The sequence below is a fragment of the Cottoperca gobio genome, chromosome 17 (genome assembly GCF_900634415.1).
Source record: "Cottoperca gobio chromosome 17, fCotGob3.1, whole genome shotgun sequence".
NCBI classification, from domain to species: Eukaryota; Metazoa; Chordata; class Actinopteri; order Perciformes; family Bovichtidae; genus Cottoperca; species Cottoperca gobio.
The window spans coordinates 8,283,519-8,311,342 of record NC_041371.1 but is presented as its reverse complement, the minus strand read 5'-3'; the positions used below and the strand labels follow the sequence as shown (position 1 = coordinate 8,311,342).

At 40.2% G+C, this 27,824-nt stretch overlaps 1 protein-coding gene across 4 annotated transcripts; it reads left to right on the top strand.

Annotated features, from left to right (window-relative positions):
- The first annotated feature begins 789 nt into the window (after positions 1-789).
- Positions 790-18,456, top strand: mmp16b (matrix metallopeptidase 16b (membrane-inserted)). Of its 4 annotated transcripts, XM_029454029.1 has the most exons (12): positions 790-1,200; positions 3,061-3,209; positions 3,459-3,473; positions 4,843-4,959; positions 6,068-6,372; positions 9,398-9,559; positions 9,972-10,189; positions 10,311-10,449; positions 11,659-11,809; positions 13,441-13,556; positions 14,425-14,466; positions 14,667-18,456. In XM_029454029.1, the coding sequence occupies exons 1-12, from the start codon at positions 1,072-1,074 to the stop codon at positions 15,026-15,028; spliced, it is 1,905 nt and encodes a 634-aa protein (XP_029309889.1). In that variant the 5' UTR covers positions 790-1,071; the 3' UTR covers positions 15,029-18,456. The 4 variants fall into 4 exon arrangements, with proteins under 4 accessions (XP_029309889.1, XP_029309890.1, XP_029309891.1 ...); XM_029454030.1 differs by lacking the exon at positions 3,459-3,473; XM_029454031.1 differs by lacking the exon at positions 14,425-14,466.
- Positions 18,457-27,824: the final 9,368 nt, after the last annotated feature.

The following is a 27,824-nucleotide window of genomic DNA, read 5'->3' as shown; positions in this document are numbered from 1 at the left end:
AGTGTGACAAAGATTCTGTCATGAGATTATTCTTCACTAATTTCCCTATGCACCTTTCTGTCAGTCGATCAAATCAATGTCAGATCAATTTCTCGCCTCATTAGTTCCTATGGGGTGGATTCAGGTTACGGTGTGTCCTGTGCCCTCAGAGGTTTGCAAACAAACAGCTGACGGCCACTATTCCTCAATGAAACACCGCCATCTTGTGGCTCGTTTGCTTGAGGCAGGTTGTTGTATATCTGGGCTATAAAGAGATGTAGGAGCTATAAATGTCTTAGGAAGCTGTCAGGTCATCTATCCTGGGTCTGCAGGCCAGAGATCAGCACAGGCGTGGGGCAGACACTTTAAGATAAGTGAGCTTTTGTCCTGACGTCTAACTGTGCACATACAAGTGCTGGCTAAAATCACATGATTGATTACTGTATCAATTCCTGGCAAGGTGCAGATTTTTATTTTATTGATTATAGAGTTACTACACAATTTTGTTAATGCATAGAGTTAATTTGGCTTTATAAAGTCATGGGGGACGTAGACTACATGAGTCCATAATCTAGATCCCGGCCTTTGTTTACTATCAAGAATTTAAAATAAAATCATCTGACTGCACATGTGTGCTTCAAACTGCACAGAGACATAGTCTTTGCAAGGTAAAAGTGAAACGTACAGGCAGTTCTGAGGAATGCATTTCATCTCGCATGCACTGAGTAGGGCAGCTCTCATGATGCTGCCAAGCAGCGCTGCGCTTTATGAGAAATCAAAGCGCAGGCGTCGAGTCGGGAGGGAGCCTATCTTGCGCAGACTGGGTACTGTACATGGCCATTGATGCTGCTGGATAGATGTAGCCCCTGATGTAAATAAGAATGGCGAGGGCAGCGGGTATAACATGCCGCGTTATCTCTGCTTGACATCGGAACATTTTATGCCACCATCGGGATTGTATAAAACGCGGGGGCCTTTTCTCGTTTTAATCTGAATCTGCCTTGACAGCTCGCCTGATGATTTTTATTTGACACAAGAGCCAAAGCAGACGGGCGGCTTCTTCTAATAAACACTCGGGAAAAACAGGTCATTATGACCTTAGTATCCTCCAGTAAAAGAAAACCATCGGATTGCTTTTACGCGGCAGCATTCTGCTTGCTTTTTTTGCTTTGGATTTCGTGTGCTGTGTCCGGAGAGGAGGATCATCAGTTCAGCGTTGAGGTAAGATAAATGGCCTTCCCTCTCTGGTTATCATAAATGACCGTGCTCTCTCCTCCACATCATGTGCCTCAGCTTGAAAAACATATATATATTTATGTATCGACTCCCCATGCTATCCGCGGGCACAATTTCCATAACGTATAACATGGATACATTGTAATCCTATCAGCTCAGCTCATGCACTGAACGGCGAAAAAAATATCGCGCATTCCTCATTTGTAGAGTGCAATGAAACAGAAGGATGCTCATTTTATTACACTGCGGTCCATGAGCTGAGCTGATCCAGCCCACTGATCCTAAATGTGCAACCCAGATAAGAGTGGTCTATTTTAGCAGAGATGTAATGCTTTCATTGCTGGATATAGTTCTGTGACAGGCCAACATAAAGTCTGACATGCTTTGGCAGCATCATAGTGTTGGAGGAGATAAAGCATTTACACACACACAAGCTGCATAATAGGATTTGCTTTTTTTTTTGTACCTTATTAATTGATGTCATTTTCATCCTCACCTCAGGCTCCCCTCCCACCACTCTGAAGAAATTAAATGCTGAGGCTGACAGTCACACAAACACATCATTATTCAATGTTATGGCTCACTGAAATCTGCCTGGTATCTCTCTGAGATCTGTGCCTTTGAACAAACACAACACACACAGGAAACACGCCCACAGGAGAGAGAGGGGGGGGGGGGGGGGGGGAGAAGGGATAAACAAGGCGTTTAGCTCAGCAGAAAGAGGGATAGAGGCAGAAGGGGGAGGGATGGACAGAGGAGACAGCTAGTCAGATTAGCTAGCTGGAGCATATCTCATAGGCTGTGTAGTGATGAGGAGGCAGCTGGTTGGCGTGCGGACAGCTGTGGATAGCGTGGGCACCTCGTGGCCTCCCAGCTTCAGGATTGAATCTGGCAGTGACCCCCGGATGATGCCTCAACTCTCTGTATCAAGCAGCACTCTCGCTTTGTAGGGCAAGAGGAGGCAGGGCCACAGTCCTGCACATGTACACTGACCGGCAGCCGCAAGACACAAACACTGACTATAAGGTCACTAGAAGGGATTCAAATGCAAACAGTAGCACTGATGTCCAGGGAGCCTCCGAGCAGATATACACAGATACATTCAAACCTAAACCACCGCTGGATAGACTAACAACGGACCATTCACATGCAAATTCTATGAAGTACCTCATTATAGCTTCTGTGACGTTAATTATAGATATAAACACAGCAGCTCATTCTCAGTGCAGTTTTTCCTCTTGCAATGATAAGAATGCATTGAAGCTGAGGTTAGTCACCTCACAGGCTGTTTGTGAGATGCACAACGAATGACCTGCAGTTATATTCTTATTGATTTGTATTATGGGATTGGCCACTTACTGGGAAAAACTGGGTAGGGTAACTAAACAAATAGCACTTTGCACTCGTTATACAGCTACTGTGCCCTTGAGTGAGGTACCCCAATGAATGTGTGCGTTTGAACTACACAGCCTCCCAGCATTAAGTGAAATATGAATGCTGAATAAAAAGAGAATATATTGAAGAAGTTACATGTGGGACCAAATTTAATGAAACACAAAATGAAGGCGATTCAAGTTGATAGCTGCAGCTTCTTTTATAGCCTTTCACTTTTGACAGCGCGGTTGATACATGAACGTTGTAGTAGATGATTAACTCATTTATTATCCGAACAAACTTGCAGAATTTCACAACGTCCTGAATGTGATTTCAGCTTGGGGTGTTTTTCTCATGTCATCTCCTACTTCATGTTCATGTCTTTGCTCCTGCTTTACTCTGAGTTTTCCAATAAAGGCAAGCAAGTATTAAAATAGGCACAAAATCGTTCTCCTTCTCCCCCCCTCGCAGGGATGGCTACAGAGGTATGGCTACCTTCCCCGCACAGAACCGGGAATGTCTGTCCTGCGCTCGGCCCAAACCATGCACTCAGCCATTGCTGCCATGCAGCGCGTCTATGGTCTCAATGTCACAGGGACACTGGATGAGAAAACCAAGGAGTGAGTATACCCGCGTGCTGGTACAAACTTAAGCTGAGGCGCACATGTACTTTCACCGGGCCATTGATGTCACATTGATGCAAATGCTCCGCTCATTCATTTAAAAATGCAGAAGGAATCAATATTTCAATGAATTAGTGAAGGACAGAAATAGATATGTTCATTTCACCTTCCATCACCTCGTGTGAAACAACCGCAGGCGAAGGTTTTTAACACTTTTCCTTCTTCTCATTTTGCATGATGATGCAGTGATATCACGCTGAGGTGAGAACTAATGTTTTGCCTACGTGTTACAGTATGTGTGTTCTGTACTTGTGATAATCTCATGTGGTATGAATGAGAAAACAGCACTCATTGAGAATTTAATCCTGCACTTGTATTGATGACTGTAGTTTGGAGTAGTTTCAGTGATATTTTGCATAACACTTCCTTATTTTGCTGCTGTGCTTATGTCAGGAAGAAAACTACTGAGTGTACTTCAGTGTTTTTTGTTGTCTTGTGATGGTGTTTGCCTCCCAATTTATATTTAGTCAATTTAGATCACCTTCTCTTCTCCTCTACTCTCATCTCCTCTTCTATTCTCTTTTCCTCTCTTCTCCTCTCTTCTCCTCTCTTCTCTACACTTCTCATCTCCTCTTCTCCTCTTCTCCTCTCTTCTCTACTCTTCTCATCTCCTCTTCTCCTCTCCTCTCTTCTCTACTCTTCTCATCTCCTCTCCTCTCTTCTCCTCTCTTCTCTTCTTCTCTTCTCTTCTCTTCTCTTCTCTTCAATTCTCTACTCTTCTCTTCAAATTCGAAGAGGACGAGGAGAGGAGGCGACGAGGATGAGGAGAAGCGGGGGCGCGGAAGAGAGGCGAAGCGAAGGGAAACGGTAAGAGGAGATAGCGAAGAAGGAGGTAATGAGGATAGCAAGCCTCAAAAGCGAAGAGGAGAAGAGAAGGAGAGGGGAAGAGAGGAGAGGAGAAAGAGAGGAGCAGAAGAGAAGTAGAAACGAGAAAGAGGAGACAGAGGAGACGGAGCGGGGAAGGAAGAGGAGAAATGGGAGGGAGAGGAGAAGAAGGAAGAGGAGAAGAGAGGGAGAAGGAGGAGAAGAAGCAGAGAAGAGGGAAGAGACCGGAGAAGAAGAGAGAGAGGGATGGAGAAGAGGGAGAAGAGGGAGGAGAGGAGAAGAGAAGCAGAAGAGAAGAACGAAGAGAGGCAGAAGTGAAGAGGAGAGAGAGGAGAAGAGAGGTGAGGTTCTCTCTTCTCTTCTCCTCTCTTCTCCTCTCTTCTCCTCTCTTCCTCTCTCTTCTCCTCTCTTCTCTCTCTTCTCCTCTCTTCTCCTCTCTCTCTCTCTCTCTTCTCCCTCTCTTCTCCTCTTCTCCTTCTCCCTCTCTCTCTCTTCTTCCTTCCTCTTCTCCTCTCTTCTCCTCTCTTCTCCTCTCCTCTCCTCTCCTCTCCTCTCCTCTTCTCCTCCTCTTCTCCTCTCTTCTCCTCTCTTCTCTTCTCTTCTCCTCTCTTCTCCTCTCTTCTCCTCTCTCCTCTCCTCTCCTCTCCTCTCCTCTCCTCTCCTCTCTTCTCCTCTCTTCTCCTCTCTTCTCCTCTCTTCTCATCTCCTCTTCTCCTCTCTTGTCCTCTCCTCTCTTCTCTTAAAGTTGGATGCAAAAGCCTCGCTGTGGCGTTCCGGACAAATTTAAAAGTGCTGCGAGGTCACGGAAGCGGAGATACGCGCTGACAGGACAGAAGTGGCAGCGTACACACATCACCTACAGGTGAGAGATAGTGGAGGCAGTTGTCATAGCGACCATTGAGCTTAGCAGCGCTTATTGTAGGTTTCAGATGTGCCAGATGTGTTAATTTTCTCAGCTCTCTGTCGCTCATCTCCTCCTCTTTAACCACCTGGGATCACATGAACCGTGTTGTCATAGAGACCGGGCAAATACGTCACACACACACACACACACACACACAAATATCATCACACATTCAGATTCACACATAAATGTGCCCATGTGTGCTGTGAGTATGTTCACTGTCCAGTTTATAAATAGTTTATTGGCGATAGGCAGGTTTTTGTTTTTGTCGTCCATTTATTCTTGTCCTAAAACAAAATAAACTATTTTTGGGTGATTAGCATGAAGAGGCTTTCCTCTCCCTCATATAAAAGTGTAAATTGTCCGTAATCTCAGCAGAAATATTCAAACTCTCGTCTTATCTCGCCTAAATAAGCTCCAGCTTTTAATAGGTTCTGAGTAGTACTGATAAACGGTTCTCTGGCACAACTGCAAATTGACAGGTTACAGCAGTAATAGACGATAACACTGTCAATTTATTCAAATCCTTCCTTCCTCCACGAATTTGAATTGATGAGCCACCTCTCCTAATGGAATGTCAATCAGTGCTGAGCCAGTGCTGCTGCTGCTGACTGCACTTTCTTCACGGAAATGAGTGGAGAGAGAGGAGAAGATTTCCCATTCCTCTCTGCCTGCTAGGGACTGATAACGACTGCTGTGTTAAAAGTTCAGTAAAAGCTGCCGGGCTTGAAATAGTTGTGTCAAGTGCAACTTTTTCTTTTAGTGTCTCCTCGTATTGAAAAGTAAAAAATGTTCACTTGAAATTAATAGGATAACAAGGCACAGGGTTGATGCGGTATATATTTTATTTCCACTTATTATTTCCACAATATTGGATTCACAGCAGTTGCAAAAATAAATTAATAAAATAAAAAATAAATTAATACATTTTCTAAATGCATGACCAAATTGCTAATTTAATCACCAAATGCAAAATGCATTATCATATGAATTCCATATTTCTCCGCCTCGTAGCCTTTACCTCTTTGCAGAACTCTCAATCAGTTTGCTTTCTTTCTCCCCATAGCATAAAAAATGTCACACCAAAGGTGGGCGCCCGAGAGACTCACGATGCCATCCGGCGAGCGTTTGACGTGTGGCAGGGTGTGACTCCCCTTCGCTTTGAGGCTGTTCCATACAGCGCACTTGAGACTGGCAGGCGTGACGTGGACATCACCATCATCTTCGCTTCGGGTTTTCACGGTGACAGCTCACCCTTCGACGGGGAGGGAGGATTCCTCGCCCACGCTTATTTCCCGGGCCCAGGCATAGGAGGGGACACACACTTTGACTCAGATGAGCCCTGGACCCTTGGGAACCCCAACCACGATGGTAAGTGAAGGAAAAGTGTGTTTAAACCTAAATCTAGAGAGAGAGAGAGAGAGAGACAGAGAGAGAGAGAGAGAGAGAGAGAGAGAGAGAGAGAGAGAGAGAGAGAGAGAGAGAGAGAGAGAGAGAGAGAGAGAGAGAGAGAGAGAGAGAGAGAGAGAGAGAGAGAGAAGAGAGAGAGAGACAGAGACAGAGAGACAGAGAGACAGAGGGGTTACAAAGAGCCACCAATAAAGGAGTGAGGTAAGCAAAAGTAAGGAGAAACTACAGCAGGAGAGTGGAAAGGAAATTATTAGCGACCATTATCGAAGATAGAAGAAAATAGAGGTTGTTAAATGTTGGCAGGTATGTAAACAAGTAAAGTGGTGTGGAAGAAAGGAGGAAAGCGAAAAGCGAAAAAGAGCAGTCATCAGGAGAGACAGATAAGAGCTGATGGAAAGCAGGAAATGGAAATAAAGATGGTTTGGCATTAGGGCAATATACCAGAGATGGTATCACAGGGATGAGGGATGCTTAACCAAAAACAAAGAATGCAGAGTTGTCTTTGATCGGGCTGCGCTCTGTAAAGATGCATCACTCCATCTGTCAGGATTTTGATGTTTTTTTCTTCTTCTCCTGCATAATAAGCTCTTTAGATGACAGGATAGAAAGCTCTGCTATTTTAAGACATCGGTTGCTGGCACATGATTATGGTTTTTCTGTTTTTAGTGAATTTGATGTAGTTCAGTGGTATTCTTCAAGAGATGTGACCGAAGACAGAAAAGAGCAAGATATCAATACCATTACAAGACGTGTAAATAATGTGAGATGATGTTAAGTTATGTTGTGTGATGTTATTATGGGTATATAAGGTCAAGTGAGGTCAGTTCCTTATTGATTATATCATGTTGTGCTTTGCTGCGGTATGTTAAATAACTTTATGTTAGGGTATCTTAGGTTTATTATGGGTTATGTGAAGTTAAGTTATGGGTAATGTTGATAGACTTAGTCAGGTTATTATGGTTTCAATAAGGTTATGTTATGCTATGTATATTAGGTTAGCTAATTACAAGTTATGTCATACTGTTTAACCTCATGTGATGGGATTTTATATTATGTTGTGCTGTGTTATGATGTTATATTAAATATATATGTCAGATTAGTTGGTGTGGGTTATAATGTTATGTTACGTGTAATGTTTATGATAGGATAAGTTAGCTTATTAGGGGTTATGTTATGGTATTTTGATCAAGTTAGGGTTAGGTTATTATGGATACATATCATGTAATGTGAGTCACCCTGGCAATGTGGATTCTGGCAGGGTGCAGGAGATAAGATGCCTTTCTTATCCTGCATCCACACACACACACACATTAATTACCCTACCTCCAGGGCGCCAGGCTTGTCAGAGCACCACCAGCCTGCTTCTGCTAATACCCATGTGCCATACGCTTACATCCTATCCTCCCATTAATGGAAGAGGAGGGTAACAGCTCACATTGTGTTTGTTCTGGGAAACTGCTTGCCACCCATCAGCTCCCCTCCCTCTCTCTCTCTCTCTCTCTCTCTCTCTCTCTCTCTCTCTCTCTCTCTCTCTCTCTCTCTCTCTCTCTCTCTCTCTCTTTTGTTCTCTTACTCCATTGGTAATTGTCTCAGACTCCCAAGTCAAATTCATGTTCACCCTTGCGCAGTTTCCCATGGTTATCCATGTGAAGTGCTGAGGCGGATTCTGAAAAGCGACTGTGTCTGCTTCTGGGTCTGGGAAGCTGTGCAACCTTTAATGGGCTTTCACAGCGGTGTAATTGTAAATGTTGCATGTTGACATGTGCGCAAATGGTAGCTCCGGCCTGTCTCCTGGGAGTTCTTTATGGGACGTTTTTGGTGTGGTGGAAGAGGTTGCTTGTGTTAGATAAATGGGGGAGGGGGAGGTGTAACCTTTTAGCTGCTGGCAGAGGGTCAGTGGTTGGTCTGTGCAGCGCTGCTGGCAGGAGTGGATATGATGTTTTAAAGGGCAACAATCTCCCGGGGACAGCTTCAGTCACAAGCTGTACATAAATGGTGTACTTCTTTCAAAATCAAGTTGACACTCTGAGCTGAGTGCTGACCAGAGACACTGACCGTGGCATTTTTCTCTTTTCATTTGTTTGTGTGTGTTTGAATGTGATACGAACCAGACCCGCTGTGTTTCCTTGTGCTATGTCGATATTTGTATGTGTTCAGGTGTATTACATGCATGTCTGTGTTTTCACTGTTAAGTGTGTGTGTGTGTGTGTCCCTCTGTGAGCTGTGAGCTGTGGGTGTATCTACTCTTTAGAGCAAAACAAATGAAGAGATCTTTCAGTTTACCTCCAATAATCTTTATTTGCACTACATTGCACCACATCAGCTCAGTGGGAGTTATGTCTGGACCAGAGGGCTGAAAGTAATGATTGTTTTCACTGTTGATTAATCAACTGGTTATTTGTCAATTATGTATTTAATGTTTTTTCTATAAAATAGTTGTCTCCATCCAACAGTCTAAAACCAAAAGGTAATTAATATACAATATTAAAGCTGAGAAAAGAAGCACGTTCTCTTATGTAAGACTCTGGAACGAGCAAATGTTTGGCATTCTCTGTTCTGAAATGGTTAACTGATTTATTTTCTGATGACTGACTAATCAAATAGTCACTACAAGGCCTGAAATAAGTTTATTGTGCCTGTGTATGCTCCAACGTGTCTTATCTTCCCGATTCCAGGTTTTAGGCACGAGCTCATCTTTAGTGGCACAATTGTTTGAGGCAAAGATAAATAAACGATGGAATATACAGCTGATATATGTAGATTCCCAGAAATCTGATGTTCATGTTAATCTTATTTCTTAGTGTTTCTGTGCTTATCGCCGTCTCTTGTGTTAATGAGTGTGCCTGTGCATGTTTCCTTCTTCACGGTAAACGTAGTCACGTTAATTGTTCTCCATCTCTTATATGTACTGTGCATACTGTGCTGTATGTCATGGATATGATGGAGGGTATTTGCAATAACATTTTTGCCTTTTTCTCTTCTCCAGGTAACGACCTGTTCTTGGTTGCCGTGCACGAGCTGGGCCACGCCCTCGGTCTGGAACACTCTAACGATCCCACGGCTATCATGGCTCCTTTCTATCAGTACATGGACACAGAGAACTTCAAACTACCTCACGATGACCTACAGGGCATCCAGAAAATATATGGTAACCCTCTGCTACATACGTTAGTCTCTTTCATTATGATGTAGAAGTTGAGCAAAGACAAACAACTCTTTTTCTGTAAATTCTAGCAGTTGTAAAGTAATTAGATTGATCCTTTCAGAGCAATGTTACATATTGTTCCACAGCCAAATGACTAAATATTATTAATACTGAAGCCCTGCAATGACTTCTGCAATGCTGCTGCAACAGTCATTCATAATGGGTTGATTGCCAGTCAGCGACATTTGTCAGCTGTTTAAGAGTCAACATGAGTCAACTATCAAATCATCTGTACCAAAATAACATGTGCATTGGTCAAACAACAGTAAACTTATTTAATATCTATGGGGACAGTCCAAAAAATAGTTAAATCTTACAAATACAGAAAAACTGTATAGACCTTTTGTCTTTTTAGGTCCACCAGATAGAGCACCGCAGCCTACCAGGCCCCCACCCACGGTCCCTCCTCCTCGCTTCCACCCTCCCACAGACCCCCGTAAGCATGACCGCCATGCCAGACCCCATCGCCCTCCGCAGTCCGCCAAGCCGTCCAACCCCAACTCCAAACCCAATATCTGCGATGGAGGCTTCAACACCCTGGCCATCCTCCGGCAGGAGCTTTTTGTGTTCAAGGTAGAGCAGATCATCAGGCTGACTGAACATGGCTGCTGGTTTACAGCAGTTTGGGATGATGATGATGATGATGATAATGATGATGATGATGATGATGATTCTACTTTATCCATTTCTATAGGACCAGTGGTTTTGGAGGGTACGGGACAACTCAGTAGTCCCTGGCTATCCCATGCAGATCAACTACTTCTGGAAAGGCTTGCCTCCGAAAATTGATGCTGTGTATGAAAACAGCGAAGGGAAGTTTGTATTTTTCAAAGGTAATAAAAGCAAAATAATCTTCTATATTTGGATTTTAAATGTTGTTTTAATTCAATACACAGCACCCTGTTGAAGGTACCCACAAGTAACAGGCAACATTTTTACAATTAGTTTCCCATATTGTTAGTATTGTGCACTAAAGTAGGAGTGAGAGCACAAGACATGATGCGCATTTCTGCAACCGGTTTCACTTTATTTCTCAGATTGACAATTGGTGATGATAACGCGCCAAGAAATGTAGCAATGCACCAACAAAGGCAGGAAGAAGGAGACTGCTGGCTACAGTAGCAAACATGGATGTAAACAACGAACAAGGAAGGAAATGCATTCAAACACATTTATCAGACACACAATGCATTCTGGGGGAAACTTTCTATCTTCCCAGAATCAATTTATGTTCATAAAGTAAATCATGTTTAATCCACAAAAAAAGAATAAAGCCTCTTACGGAAAAAATAAATGACATAAATTACACTTCAACCTTTTATCTTTATATAGCAGTTATGATATTTTAAACCACAGTAATGTTACAAATGACATATAAAGAGCATTTTTATTGCATACCACCACTACACGTGAAAGTGTGCACTCTCTAAACATACAGTAATCTTTTATCATATAGCAGCTGAGCGGGTGACTTTGAGTTTGTTTCGCGTTCTGTACGATAACAGAGTGGGAGCAGGTCCATTACAGCCATCCGTCCATCAGGCAGATTAACATGACATCTGTCACCCAGTGGGATCAGAGTGCCTCATGCTTTATTTATTCACTCAAGGGGACTTAACTGCATGTGTGTGAGTGTCGAGCTACTTACTGCAAGCACACCACCACAGCAGCTCTCCTCACTCTGCCTGATGCACTTGTGATCAAACTGAATTAAATGCAACAATAGTTTCAATAAAACTGAAAACAACAAGTCTCGGCAGGGTTGCCTTTCAGAGCATCATCTTGCTGTTTATTGTATTAAAGATAACACTGCATAGATTTTGTACTGTGCAGATATTTTGTAAACGAGGTGATACATCTGAGCTTTGTGAATCATGTGAATAGATACGAATATATATGAATAGACTCACTGGAAGAAAAAAAACAACCACACAGAAGGCTTAAATGAGCTGAGAGTGTTTTGTGTAGTGTTATTTTTGAGGTCATCTTTATGATGATGTCGTCGTCCCGGAGCCTCATAACTTGGTGTGTGTGTATTTTAGGAAACCGTTTCTGGGTCTTCAAGGACACGACTCTCCAGCCTTCGTACCCTCAGGACATCTCGCTTTTCGGGAGCGGCATGCCCACTCAGAGTATCGAGACAGCTGTCTGGTGGGAGGATGTCGCCAAAACCTACTTCTTCAAAGGAGACAGGTCTGTGTGGAACGATTACCAGCACTGTTGTGAAGTTAAGTAGATGGGCAGAACTGAAGTCTCTCAGAGCAAACAAAGTATGAGGCTCATCGATGGCTGAAATCTTTATTTAAGTCTTTTGTTTATGGCAATAAATTGACTTTGTGTTCGTGGTAGATACAAGTGTAATACAAGTACGCTGAGGGGTGGATCCCACACAAAAGAAAACAACATAAAGTATTTGTCTGCTCCTTCCCTTCTGTTCCTCTTTATACATGCAATTTGTCTGTGGTTGGAACATTTAATGATTTTGGAGACTTGAAATATTGAATAATTTTGCAGGTTTGTTGATTAGTGCATCTTGGCACAGATCAGCTGGCAGCCTTAAAGCTCTGCAAGCTGTCACATGTTGCTTTGAAAACACTGATTGTCTATTTAAAAGCTGAAAAATGCTGCTTATTGGCGCTCGACGCATTATGACCCAATGTTAGAGCGACATTTGTGGTGGGGATCTCATTACTTCAGAGTTTAAGTCTTTTTTCTTTTTTTTTCTGGGAGTCTTTCCAGAACAGTTGAGGATGTGTTGTTTATCTGTGTGCGTTGCAATGATCTTAAAGTTAGAGAGTGCGCCGGTGTGACTCACATGTTTGTTCAGCTGTCACGATAAATCCTATCCTAAGAGGTCAGAGGACCCACGGTGAAAGCTGTCAAAATGCTTTGTCATGATACTGTCATCCCTCAACCTGCTGCTGCACATCATGACAAACAGGACGTTCTGTCCATCGTCTCAAACGTGATTTCATCGCTCTCTCCCCGTGACAGGGTGGTGTTTGTTCTAATTCAAAGAAATGTCACCGCGTAGAAAGATTTATGTGTGTGAGCGTCAGTGTATGAGAAGCAGATCAATCACAACAACCCCTGAAACAAATTTGCCAGGCAGATAAACACAGTGTGGATGATTGATTGACCACTTTCTATGGTCATGTGACTCAAGTCCGTTGCAGATCTTTAAATGGTTAGATTGAGGGTTTTGTCTGGCTGCAAGCTGCAGACAGCAACATGTCACTGTGCAGACCTCCAGTGCTGAGCCATGAAACTACTTGGATTCTTCCTTCAAAAATTATTCAAAGCTGTATTATAGTTCGGAAATAGCATCTTGTCAGCTTAGTAGGCTCTTCTAGCAGAGCAACATGAATGCCTACACCTTTAAATACTTATTGTCTGGATTTGAGAGCGCAAAACCTTTTCCTCATTTGCTTGACTTGACCATATTTTGGATTTGGTCCCTCAGTCCTAGTTCGAGGTCCTGTGCAAGTGTTTCAGAGGGATTTGAATGCTGATGACAGTTGACAGAAATAGACTACAGTAGTTAGTATAGTATATTAATAAATACTCGTATTTGTACAGTCTACAGACTGACAAATAGATCTTGAGCTTTAGCGTTGACGGATTTGGAGTCCAGCTGTTGGATTAATCAAACCCTCATCACTCTGAGCTGAGTTGTGTTTGTGTGTGTGTGGATTTGTGCATACACGCAAGAATGTGTCATTTCCTCCTACTTGGAAATGACCCAGATTAAGCGGGTCAGGTGTCTGACGTGGGCACATGTCACTGACTGACTGTATACTGTATTTATATCTGTCCTGTTGTAGGTACTGGAGGTACAATGAGGACATGAGGACCATGGATCCAGGTTATCCCAAACCTATCACCATCTGGAAGGGCATTCCGGACTCTCCACAGGGGGCTTTTGTGGATAAGGCCAACGGTATGTTAGCTTTATGGACCGTGTAACTAGTCAGTGAGATTGGAGCTAAGTAGTTTTGACATTGCGTAACCGTGGTTTGTAAGACAGAGTGGCATTTATACAAGATCAAGAGCACCTTTAAATACTGCAGAGAGATCTAGTTTGTCTGGTATGTGTTTTATCGTTTTAGGTCCTGCATGCAACAACATGACAGGAAGTTGAAATTATCTGTTTTCTGGTTTAATTTTCACATTTTTCCGTGTAAAGATTTAAACCAGTGAGATAATCTGCAGAAGGAGAGAGATACACAATTGGAAAAAGAAATTGAATACATTTAACTGCTGTTGCAAAACACTACAGCTGAGCTGCAACAAGTAGTTCATCGAAAGAAAATACATTTTGATAATCAATTAATCGTTTGAGTCATTTTTCAAGCAAAAATGTCAAATATTTGCTTGTGCCAGTTTCACACATTTGCTGCTTGTTTGTATCTTATATGATAGAACATTTGAAATCTTTTGATGTTTTATAGACGATACAATTTATATGAATGAATGGAAAGTGGTTAGTTGCGGCCCTACTAGACATTTCAAGCAGTTCAGATGAGCAGAACACAATATTTCTGCAAGATTGATGTGGGAATATGAAGTTCTTCTTTTACTTTAAGGGACTCTGATCAGAATAAAATTTGTGTTTTCTTACTATTTTACTCCCAATTTGTTTTTCCAGAGTTGTGCTTGCTACAAATAAAATGATCTGCCACTTTTAAAAGAGAATTTTTCAAATACTTTTCTGTAAAACTCAAAAGATATTATTATTATTTCTAAGCAACCAAAAGCACACAGCGAGTAATTAATCTTTTTTGTTCATTTTTTTTTTTCAAATAAAGATTCTGAGAGACATCAGAATCAGAATCAGCATTATTGGCCAGGTATGAGTACAAGGAATTTGACTCCGTTTTGTTTTTGTTGCTCTCATTGTACTCAAATAGACATGAACACATAGTCACTGACTTGGCTACTCTACTGCATGATAAAGTGGTACATGCAATTGCACAATAATGATGTTAATATGTTAATTAAGTTAATGTACATAAGTGAATTTGTTGTTTCCCACAATACCTCCCTCCAGGCTTTACCTACTTTTACAAGGGGAAGGAATACTGGAAGTTCAACAACCAGCTGCTTCGTGTGGAGCCTGGCTACCCGAGGTCCATCCTGAGGGACTTCATGGGCTGTGACAGTCTACCTGCCGACCCCGACTGGGACTGGAATCCCCCGGTGGCGGAGGAACGCCATTACGACAATGGTGACGTGGACGTTGTCATCAAACTGGACAGCACGGGGGGCACGGAGAAGGCAGTGGCCATCGCTATCCCTTGTGTCCTGGCGCTGTGCATGATGGTCCTCCTCTACACCGTTTTCCAGTTCAGGCGGAAGAGCACACAGCGCCACATACTGTACTGCAAGCGCTCCATGCAGGAGTGGGTCTGAGGGAATGTTACGGCACTGTATAGAGAGGGGTGTGATGCTCTGATAGAGGTCTAGTTATTACTTGAAGCCCTAAGTACAGTAATTGGAAGCACTGTAAAGGGTACGGTACATAAGGATTGCCATGTTGGCAGATTTTAAAACAGCTTGAACTCATAACAAGCTGCAAGGAAGCGAAACGATCAGCAGAACTCAACTGAAGACAGTAAGGGAGCCACATCTCCGGTGTCCAACTAATATGTATGTAACTGCTTTGACTTTTTTCTGTATCTTGGAATGAACTCAATTAAATGAGACAGAGTTAAGCTACTGTAAGTGGGACCTTTGTCTATCCTCGTCTCTGCACGCCGCTTAAAAAGCCCCTAGCACTAACTTCAGTGGACAAATTAGATATAGGCTTCTACTTTACTTTAATTTCTTAATTAAATCGCTCTGAGCTGTGCTTTTTTATTTTTATTTTTCATTTACCGTCCCTGTAAAAGATTATTCATTGTGTGGAGGACTGATACACAAACCAAATATGACCTTTTCTTCCAAAGAGGATTACTGCTCGATGTTGTTTTTGATGGGATGTTTTTCCTCCATGGATCGAACATTGTGGCATCATACTCAGATTTTCTTTTGCCATTTGGTATTCGCATCCACCCGTCTGCTCTGTAATCTGTGGGGATAGGAAGCAGCAGTTAGTAAGAGCTAGGAACTCAAGACTGGTGTGGCAGTGTTTCTCCAAAACGGGGGCCAAAAACCTCTCTGCAATATTTATGAGACTGCCTTAATCACAGATTGCTTGAACTCCCTTCTCTTTCTCTCTGTTTCTCTGGTGTGGACGCTGGATACTGAGTGACACGGTAGGAATACAAACAGTGTATAAAGGCATTAATTACTGCCCATAATGCAACTTCAAAACCAGTTGTTACAGAAGGTTTAGATCCACAAAGGGTTCCTCGCTCTTGAAAATGTGCTAAGCAGTGCTAAATACCTGATGGCAAGCAGGCTATTAGCTTTCATTTACTGCCTCACCGGAGGGTATGAGAGAGAAAGGGAAGGTTAGTTGTGTGTGTGTGTGAAAGAGACAGTAATTACCTACACTATATATGTACTGTACTGTACTGTAGTGTCAGTTATTGAACAGCTAACATCCTGCTTCCCTTTTTTTTTCCCTGCCAAGTTTGGACATTAATACTCCAAACGATGTCAGTCCATTCATTTTAAACGGCTTTTGTTTTCAACTTTTGTACAAGGTTTGTAAGTTTACATAATATTTCACATAGGACACAGAGAGCTAGGGGAGAAGAGAGAAAAGGAGAGGGGGGGGGGGGAATTACATTTTTTAAAATAAGACGCATACAGTATTTCTCATTTAAAAAGTAATCATCATTACAACTCTTGTTATCAAAAGCGCATCAGCCTTGTTTCAGCGTCCAGTGCTTTTGCCCCAGATTGCTCCATCTTCTCACTAAGTTGGTGCAATGCAAAGTGAAACAATTGTTGTAAAGAAGAAAACACACGTCTAAAACAATAACGCAGAATTAAAGAAACGTATTGTTGTCTGGATTCTGGATGTCAGGAAAAAAAGGTTCAACCTGTGTTGTTTTAATGCGCTGTAAAAACTATACTATTAACAAATTACTAATACACGCTCGTAGAACTACTCTAAAATTGGAACTAACAGGCATATTGTAAAAACCAAAACTAAATTATTTTACATATATATATATATCATGATCTATGATGTTGCAGTTTAATCAGCTGACAAACTATGAGAAACAATTAAGTGATATAAAGCTAAACAAAAGGCAAACTCTCTGTGGTGACATGGAGCTTTTCTTTCCCCATGTGTTGTATTATAAATACAATACACAGCCTGGATCCTAATGAAATATATCATCCTGCAAATGCCTTTGATTGCTGCCATACATGTAACAATGTGGTTGTGTGGTGGAGAGTTTCTCAGAGTTTGCCGGATGACCTGTCAGTGAGCATTCATCATGTGATTCTTTTTTTTTTGTTCTTCCTTATATATATATTTGTGCTCCTTGATTTTGTTACTCTTATACTTGAAATGGTCATCGACATCAACTGTACAGGATATCTGACACAATCTTCCTTTGATATCAAGACGATTTTATGCCATATCACAGAAGGAAATTAAGAGATTTTAAAATGTCTATAATCTATGAATTATCTACAGAAGGGTTGAAGGGTCACGATTGATGGGTTGAACCTCGATTTAGATGTGGGTTTTATCTGGTCATCGTTCGTAAGGGATGAAAACTTACATAAGGGCAATGCATGCCGTCGTTAAACTAAGATGTCATTCTTTTGTGGATCATTCAGACACTCTTCTATGATTCAGTCTCTCCCATTGTGGTGAAATGAAGCGACTGATCAGCACTGCAGGTTTCTGTTGGATGCATTGAAACATCCAAACTGTCATCTTTCATAAACCATGTGAAATGACTCGCTTCCAAATCTTCAGGCGATTGTTAAAACTGATGAAAGAAGATGCACACCTTTTAAAGGCGGGAACATCTTTTTGCTTTCCTAAAGCTGAATGACAGCACATATCGGTCCATGTTGATCCACGTCCCACTGTAATTTAAGGTGGAAGCAGAAACATTTGGCTCAGTGTTGTGTGTGATGTCTTATCAGTTTTGTGTGTTTGTGATGAGTGTCTGATGGCTCCAGCGAGAGTGAATTAAAGACGGCCACTGAGGCAAGTCGGTACTGTATTTATTGCCGTATTTATTCCTCTTTGCTCAGCACTACAAATCTTGCATTGCATTGTACTGAGGGCAAGAAGCTGTCAATAAAGTGGGTTTGAAATGCGATGTTTTTTTTTTTTTTCTACCACTACCAAGTAATTCTCCTCCTTCTGTTACTGCCTAAACAACAAAACAATTCAACTGGAGTGAATGCTTTTCCATCTTTTGAAAGATAAATCACAAACTTAAAAAGGTTACATATTTGAAATGCTCTTTTCAACACCTGAATCACTTGAATGACTTGACATTTTTAGATGTGAATTTAGTGCAAGTGGTAAGTCTCCGCTCTGACCTGTCCCTGTTTATCTCCAGACTCCTCCGAGGTTTTTCCAGTCTGCCTTGACACACGCTGCTTAGCATTCAACTCATTTGGAGTGTCGTTAAAGAAAGTAGATGGGGCCGATTAGACAGCGGTCGATACACCAGAGAGACAAGAGTGCGGAAGAAACAGGGAGCATTTCGCAATCATTGCAGTCAAAAGCTTGTACACAGATACATGCAGTATATATACTTCAAGGCATATGTATGAGAAGTAAACATATTGCATTATATGTACATAAAGAGTGTATATTGTCTGCTTGGGAGGATTTTTGTTTTAAGGCCATTCATTCCATGGATAAAGAAAATGCTGTGTGTTGTAAATAAAACAAGTGCATAATGAGTGTCTCCTTGTATCATGCTCTCACACTAATTATTCATCTTTTCCAACAAAGTAATAGTCTGAAGATGCAATGCAATAAGCCAGTTAAGATGCAACAGTAAAGTATTTATTCAGCACATCTGGATTTGTTTTTGCATAATATATCTAACTCTATGTGAACTACAAAGAACAACTGACTGTTTTGTAACATTTCTTAATAATGCATTGTGAAGATAAATGGTAAATGTAAGCTGCACCCAGTAGTTGCAGTTTCCCCGTGGGTTGTCTCGGGGGAAAACTTCCGCCCTCCCTCTCCCCTTCCTCTTTTGTTGCTGTGATACCAACTTTGGGACCCGTATCATATTGTCGGGGACTTAACACTAAGCCATATGGGACTCAATTTCCCAGGATCCTCTATGGGTGTCAAAACCCTGTATTAATTCCTGCAACCAATACCACCTTTTTTACACACATATTTATATATATATATATATATATATATATATATATATATATATGTATATATATATATATATATATATATATATATATATATATATATATATATATGTATATGTATATATATATATATATATATATATATATATATACATATATATATATATACATATTACATACTCCCTTTTGATTGCTTAGCTTTAGATATTTGATTTAATATTGTGTCTTACATTTATATTATAATGCTTTTCGAATATACATGCTGGTTTGTGAGATGTACACGATTGATCCAACCTCTGCTATGAAATAATTCCAAAATCCTTCAAACTTTACTGTCTAATGATCTGATGATATGGTAATTGTAGTTATAGTTATTTATTTAATTATTAATCGGAGTTCCAAATTGATAGTGTAGTATATTTCATGAAACTAATTTAACTAGCTGTCATTTTTCTGTAGTTAAAAAAGTGGTGCCCCATTAAGGTGATTTAATGTAAATTGTAGTGCCACGGTATGACTAACCCGTATTAATGATTGCATTAATATTAATAGTTGTATTGATATTAATGCTCACTAATCACCAACATTATGTATGACAAATCCTTTTGTACCACTGATTAGATTGCAGAGTAGTCATTTGGACTGGTGGCATTCGGAGACATTGTTGTGAAAAGAGCCGGTGCAAGTATAAACAAAAAGCCATGTTGAGAGATGTTCGGGGCATCTGCATGTGAGCTACAGAGATACACATATACTGGTCTTTGATTGTCAACAAAGCAAGCCTACCTGTGTTTTGCAGGAGGAGGATGAAGCAGGAGCGGTAAAATCGAAGGTAATTGCAGTATCTTTGCGGGGGCTGCGGGATGTATGCCTTATTTGTAGGTGTGTGTGTGTGGGGGGGACTCCTTTATTATGTAGCAGACAAAAACACACACAGATGTTAGTCTAAATGAGCAAAAATGACAAATGCCCTCTGCAACAGATATTATTATTATTATTTGTAAGGTGTTTGCTTACATCTAAAACTTATAAAATAAAATGACAGAGATAAATTCTCCTGGTCCGTATCATTTTAGCTGGTCACAGAACAAATGCAAAGATATTCCTATTACCTCATACATGCAGCCTTTCTTAGCTGTCATCTCACGTCTGTGCTCCAAGTCTTCCCCCGGCTCACCAGAGTCCTGACAGGTTCAGTGCAGGGCAACCTAAAAATATATCGCAACCACGTTCTCTATTTTATTTTTGTATTTTCACTAAAAATGGACAACATTAAAAGCAATAGCATTAATTATCTGTACAACACTGTTTGCGGTGGTGTCTTCTGGAGTGGTTGGTGTGTTCAACCCGTTGCTTTTTAAAGTTTACAGAAAACAATGCATCACTGAGTGGGTGTAGCTTGGACGTGAAACCGATCCGGGCTGCCTTTCTTTTCATAACTATTAGATCCCGCCTTGGGGGACCCTGCTGGACTGAGGGCTTGAGGTGATGAGCATATAATCATATATTCCACATTGGATTTCAGCTGTGGACCTTTGTTCCATAATAATCTCTCTCCTCTTATTTGTCTGTGTGTTCTCTAATATTGCCCTTAAAATACTTGTAATTGTAAAGTAATTATATCATTTCATGAGACCTTTGAAGGTGTCATGGTACCCAGAGGTCACTCTTAAGTGAAAACCGATAGGCTATTAGTTGTGGAGAGAGAGAGACTTGATTTGATCGGATGACGATAACAAGAGATGTGCTCATGGGATCTTTAACGATCCTCCCAACAAAATAACTAAATATGCACGGATAATTGACTAACCAGACGTCAGATCATGTGAGTCAAGTTGTTTTTCTTTTCTTTGGGTCAAGACAAAGACACATTCACTTACATACATGACACACTTTTACCTTTGAAGTTTGAATGATTTCTTTTACATAAATAACATTTATAACACACTATCTCAAGCCCTGCTTTCTTGGGATGTTCACAGACACGGTTCACCAAGCAGGTGCTAAAAAACGTGTACAGAATTAAGAAGATCTGCTTTTTGTTACTGTGCCCCACATTCTTTGAATATGCTTCAACAAAACTTTAGGTTGACCTCATTATAACTCCTGAAACAATTTAATTGCTAATCTCACTGATAGTAGCTGTCATTTTTTTTTCTTTCTTTGTTTTAATTGATGCTATATCCATGTGTTCTTCTTTTAATGCTATTTTATTGTGTTTGCGTTTATTGTATCTACCTCGGCACCATTGGTAATGAGGGTTTCTACATAAATGTGTTTTTCGAGGTTATAAATAAAAGAAAGAAAGAAGAATGAATCAGAAATGTAGCCTGCTTCAATATCCTTTATTGTTTTCTTTATATTTGAATAATAGTTTTTTACTTGTGGTTAAAAAAACAAAGAAATTAAAAAACTAATTCCTGAAATTACAGTAATACGTAATACTACAACAAGACATTTTCTTTTCAGCTTTGTGGAGGTGATGGTCCTCAACATCACATCCTGTGGCTTCTCTTGCAAAGCATCAACACACTGTGATGAAACAGGTGCAAATGCAGCAACTCTGTAGTTTTTAATCTGTTGTTGGTTTAACAGATATGACAATTATATATATATATATAATATATATATATTATATATATATTATTAGTCCCTTTTATGTCCTGATGTTGAAATGTTGTAAATTGCAGAACACAGTGCTAAACTGGGTCACAATCCCTGCACGTATTTGTGCAGGGATTGTGACCCAGTTTTTTTTTATATTTCTGAAATCACATAGTCCTCATAGTCATTCACAGATCAGAGGACTTGTGTTACATATACATGTCGGTCACAGTGACCACATGAATAACAAATGATTCCTCATTAATATTATAGAGTGTCTAAAGGTCAAAAAAGAGTTGAGTATTTAGTTTTTGTTGAATTAACATTTTTAAAAGATATACTTACTGCTTACCTCGAGTGTTATTAAGTCATGCAGAAGAAGTTCAGGTTAAGTGAGGTAAGTAGGTTTGGTAAGTGAGGAAAACATTTGTTTTTTTTGTAATTTAGGTGAGCTGACCACATATTGGGAAAGAAAGCACCCATGAGGAACAGAAAGCTGACTTCTAAACATTGTTGTTTGTTTGTTTCTCGAACATCATTGGCATCCTCGTGATTGTTTGCACTTATTGTAAATCGCTTTGGACAAAAGCGTCAGCTAAATGAACTGTAATGTAATGTAATCCTGTGTTTCTAATATATAATTTCAGAGGCAATATGGAATAATAAAAAAGCGATGTGCTTAAGTATTTGATCAATTCCAAATCAGAGGCATTTTATTGAGCCCCACCGTACTGGATGGTAGCTGCCGCGTGACTGTAAGTATCAAGGATGTTACAGTAATTACTGACAGATGTGTTCTGTTATTTATATGTTTAATATAACTGCAGTCTAATGGCCTTTTGGTTTGGTTTTAGAATGTGGGCCCCGGCTTTCTTTATAAGAGCTGAGCTACTGATCTGTATCTGAGACAAAGACATCCTTTAAGTAGATATGTGCTCACAAATTATTATTATTATTAATAAGTGGTAAATGTGTTGAAAACCACTAATAAAGTCATTAGGTCAAAGGTGAATGTTTAGTTTGCAGTAGATGCAACACATTACTACACAAATAAATGAACTGTATACATACACATGTGCATATCCTTTTTCTGTATACTACAGTATCGACTTTTCCAGGTTAACTTTTACCTTCTGTTGAAATCAGAATCTAAAAAGCTCAGCGAGATACACAATAACATTCAGCAAAGCAAAACTCACATCCGTCTATATAGTAGATACAGTTAGCGGTCAGTGCAAACAGGAAGTCGAACAAATAGAGATTTGTATATAAGAAACATTACCAGGGTTCACTGCCATGTCACTGTTAAGACTGTTTAAAGCAGGAACAACTGTAATATTATAAATCTATAAATAAAGATATTCTTTCTAAATTTAACTTCACATGTTTCTCTTTGAGTCACATATGTTTAACATTTTAAATAAAATATTTTAGGTTTTTAATCATGGTATAAAAACTATACTACCTGGCATCATTATTGCACATATCAAAGTAAAAACCATATAAAGTAACACTTTAAACTCACAAACAAACACATACACAGAACTGGACATGGAGTCTAATCCCTACAAGACCAAGAGCTCATATCCTGGATCTGATGTGATACATTTCAATCCTCCTTACTGGCCCTCGTGACAAGCCTTTTTGATCTGACGTGTCCTTTGAAATGTATCCACTTGCACAGTCACAAGCTCACATTTTGCAGCGCTACTTCACACTCAGCAACTCACTCGCCGCTTTGAAGAAACCCGCTTCATTGCAACCATGAGTGCTCATCTGCTTGTACTGACATCTGCTCTCATCACAGGACTGCTCGGCTCTGCAGCTGCCAGCCCCGTACCTGTTCCTTACCGTGCTTTCTGCAGAACACTCTGGTAAGACTCACTGATGATCGACCTTTATCACCGGTTTCTTTGTGTCTTCGTATTCAAGCTCAGAAAGAAAGAAATGTTGTCACCTGGCAATGCCAAACATTGGATACTATAAAAGCATCGGCTGGAAGCAAATTGTTGCTGCTTTCTGTCATTTCTGTCATGTGATAACTGCTGTCTTCCTCCAGGCTCTTTGGGATGCCTTGTGCCGACGTCAACACCAAACTGGTGCAACAGATTCAAGACTTCAGTCCTGTGAATGTCTGCGAAAAATGTCACTATATGGTAAGTTGTGTTGTTTTATCTCTGGTGTTTGAACACACAGGTACTAATTCAAATGTATTTTATATATTTTATATGTTTCTCCACTGAGCATAACTCAAAATACAAACCTGTGTCTGCAAATATTAGTGAATGAAACAAACCTTTAACGATCAGAAAGCTTTAAGTGAAGTCAGTTTTACTTTGTATGTCATATATAAACACCTGAGTTGTCCTCCGTTCCAGCTTGTTTCAGCCACCAACATGTCTATCGAGACCATCCACACTTCCTCAGACAACCTGCACGCTGAGAACATAGAGTTCACCCTGCATACCACCATCCTGACCGGCAGCTGCCGTGTGTCTGTAAGTCTCACGCTGATCTTCCCTCCTTCACATGAATGACTTCCCTAATTCAAGAGAAAATCACATATACATTCATATGTTGCTTATTTTGCGACAGGCTCAGTCTTCTTCTCTCACATTCACCAGCCTTCTTGATGGTGGCCTCAACTACTGCAACCTCTACAACCTGCTGACAGGTGAGTGTTGTTCTTTTGAAGAGAAATTAATTATAGTGTCATGCACGCTGCTACTGCGGGTTATACTTTTTCAAAATGAGCTCAAAGTTTAGCCTTTGCTGTTGTGATTGTTTATTCTGTTTATTAACACACTTTCTTTCCTCCTTGTTGATGCACTTTGTGTGCAAATGAAAACAAATAATATACATATAAATGATTTTATTTCTATCTTTCTATTTATGCAAATAAATCCTTTGATTTTAGCAAGTGGACTCAACTTAGCGCCAGGCTTCATAGAGATGACCAGTGAATGGGCGTGCCTTGGCTATGGATTTGCCACCTGCAGAACTTAACAAGCCGCCAGTTGTACTGATGGTTTGGTTATGTCTCAATATGCTTTTCAAAGTATATGCAAATGTTTCAATCCATGTTGATGAGGGTGATGATTGGGAACCTCTGCTGTGCAAAGCTGAGTCGTGTTTTTGAAATCTAAAAGTTTGTATTTGATGCAGTTAAATGTCACATTCAGACTTCGTTTCGTAACTTACTATTGTTGATTAAATGCTATTCAAAATGCATAAAATAAAGTAAAATATGATCTTTATACAAGCATGTGTGCAAGTGTGTTGACATTGCGTGTTCTGTTTCATGCTGTTATCATCAGATAATCAATTCAAAGACATTTTCCACCCGCTTTTATATTCTGTGAAATCCTTATATTCTGTGTGATGGTCAGATGACATTCTTTAGCTTCTTGCTCGAAGTGGAACATCACAGGATGAGGAGGATTGGTAGTCAGGAGAAGACTGCAGTGGATGGTATATCAAAAAGAAAGATGCTCCAGAGCGAGAGAAAACATGAGACTTGTAACATTCAGTGATTTCTTTATTCTCCTTGAACCACATTCAGACCAAAGAATCATCAACAAGCATGACGTCCTTGCAGCTGGACATAATGGCTAAAAATGTATTAATATTTTAAACCTACCCAGGAAAAACAACAATAAGTTAACTGGAAAGATCTGCCTAAAAACCCCACATCAAACATGTCACTAATTTCTATTAAGCATAACCAATGTTGTGCATTACTCCCCTCTCCCCAACACAAACACACTGCCAGCAGAGTCAGAGATGAAAGTCGCGTGACTGATACACTGCATTGCTAATTTAAGAAAGAAAAAAAAGTTAGGAACATAGAAAATGTCTATTTCTAATTAAATAAACCATGCCAGGTTTGTCTCTGTGAACTCCAACAGCAGCCAAGTAAATGAACACATTTGCATAACATTTGCATTTTACCATGTATTGCACAAGATACCCTATATTGCACAAGCCTAATGTGTAATATCACATCGTTGTACTGGAAGGAAGAGGAAGAGTGACTAAAATTGACATTCAAAATCACTTAAAAATCACAAAATCACCCAATTTAATCAAAGAAACTAGGAAAATAAAAACATCTATATGTAATATCAATAGGCTTCATATCATTATGGACAATAAGGATCAATATTTGCTAAATGAACCGAATATATTGTCATCCCACATTGTGTGTTTGGAGAGAGTTGAATGAGTAATTACCCTTTGTAATACAACTGTGATGCTAAACGAGGGGACAGGAAGTCAGGAAGTCTCACAGGAAAACAATGAAAAAAGGTGCAGGGATAATTGTTTCAGTGTTCAAGAGTCTTGTGGATAGCGTGACAACAGCCGAGTGTTATGCTTTTGTGTGAATAATAACTTTACAGTCATTCACGCTGCTTTCATTTGTGTAACCCTGTTTGACAGTCTGGCTAAGAAGAGGAACAACAGCAGACTCCACCATTACAATTATATATGCAGATGGTATTACTGTAGGTTTTAAACTAATATAATGACAAGCGTTTGATTTCTTGCACATTCACACGAGCCAAGGTTGAAATGCCTTTAATAGTTTAAGGCATATCAAAGATAAAATTATACAAAAGGAGAATGCTTATTTTGAACCCCGCTGGGTCTTCAGGTGGTGAATGGAAAGTCGTGATTCCTCACAAAGACAATTAGTGGCCAGGAGGCTTAATAACACCGGCATGTCGCACAAAAAATATACTTATCACACAATAAATGTATTGTAGGTTATGTGGAAAATAAGTAACAATCATAACTATAATAATAAAATAAGTTCAACAACAGTAGTGCTATCAAGCCAAAAAAAGTCTGAGATCTATTTCCTCATTAAGACCGGGATACACCAAAGCATAACATTTAAATGTGTCTCTCTAACGTAATTTATTGAGGCGATAGCCACCTAGACGCCTTCATTAACTACCACCCTATGTTTTTATTGATTATGTCCATTCCCTTGTGTGGACCTAGCTGAGGTGTAATTGTAAAATTCTAATTTTGCAATTTAGTTCACAAACAATGTAGTGTAAGAGTCTCACAGCTACGTCCGCTCCTTGCGTTTATATAATTATATCCCATGTGTCCCACAAACAAAGGGATCATTTAAAAACTGAAAAAATTCAGGAATGGCATTAATTCAGAACAGATGTTGAGTTCCTGTGCTGTAGAAGAAAACACAACATTTTGTCATCGCAAACGTAGCCTTTATTTAGTAAATCCATTCTCTTTATCTGTACGACGGGACAGAAACTTCCACCGTGACTAAAACACACATTCCAGATTATGCAATCATTTGCAGGAAGAGAGTCCAACTCCGAGGCAGAGCCACTCGTTAGTGTACTCCATGAAGCCTGGCGCAGTGGTGAGTCCACTTCCTGTACAGACAGGACACAGAAAGACAATGAGATCTCCCAATCATGTAAGAGTATGAGTGAGAGTCAACAATAATACCACTGATCTACCTACCTTGTATGACGTTGTGGAGGTTACAGTAGTTGGTGCCGTTATCGAACAGGCTGAACCAGAATGCGGATATGGATGAACCCTGAACAACAAACAAATAAAACATCTTTGTGACATTTTGTAATGGAGTTTACATTAAAATCCCTTTTATTTGTATTTCCTGATAAATTAATATCATTTCGATTTAGTTTAAGTAATTGGATTCAAAAGCGTATGTCTCACATCGACATGGCAGCCCATGCTCATAGCTGTGGCGATCATGGTGAAGTTAACACTCTTCGATCTGGCCGACCGCAGAGGTGTGGTTAGCCTGAATCAGGGCTGCAGTCACCGGGCCGAGCTGGATTAGAACCACAAAAGAGCATTTTGCAAATCAGGTAATAACTACAGACGTAGTACACTTACGAGACAGTCACCAAAATACGCCCATGTGAAACTAAATTTCTCACTTTGTATGAGCCCATGGCTTTAATCTGAGTCACGATGGCCATGTTAACTTGATCACATGGAACCGCAAGCAACCTGGGAACAGAAGGAGAGTCAAATATGTCAATGCATACCTGTCGGTTTGTCTATTTATTGTATTTATATACACTTATTTCACTTTTTTTCATCATATTTTACATTTGATCTTACTGTATACACCCCCCTGTCTGCATGAACAATCAAACAAGGGAACAAATCCAAATAACACTTGATCACAAATAGATTAAGTCTTACCAGACAATCCTGCAGAAGGCGTGTGTTGTTTCAGTTGGTCCGCCATTTGTGACGACGCACATTCCCAAAAAGAGAGCACAGGCCACAACCAAAGTCCTCACAGCCATGATGA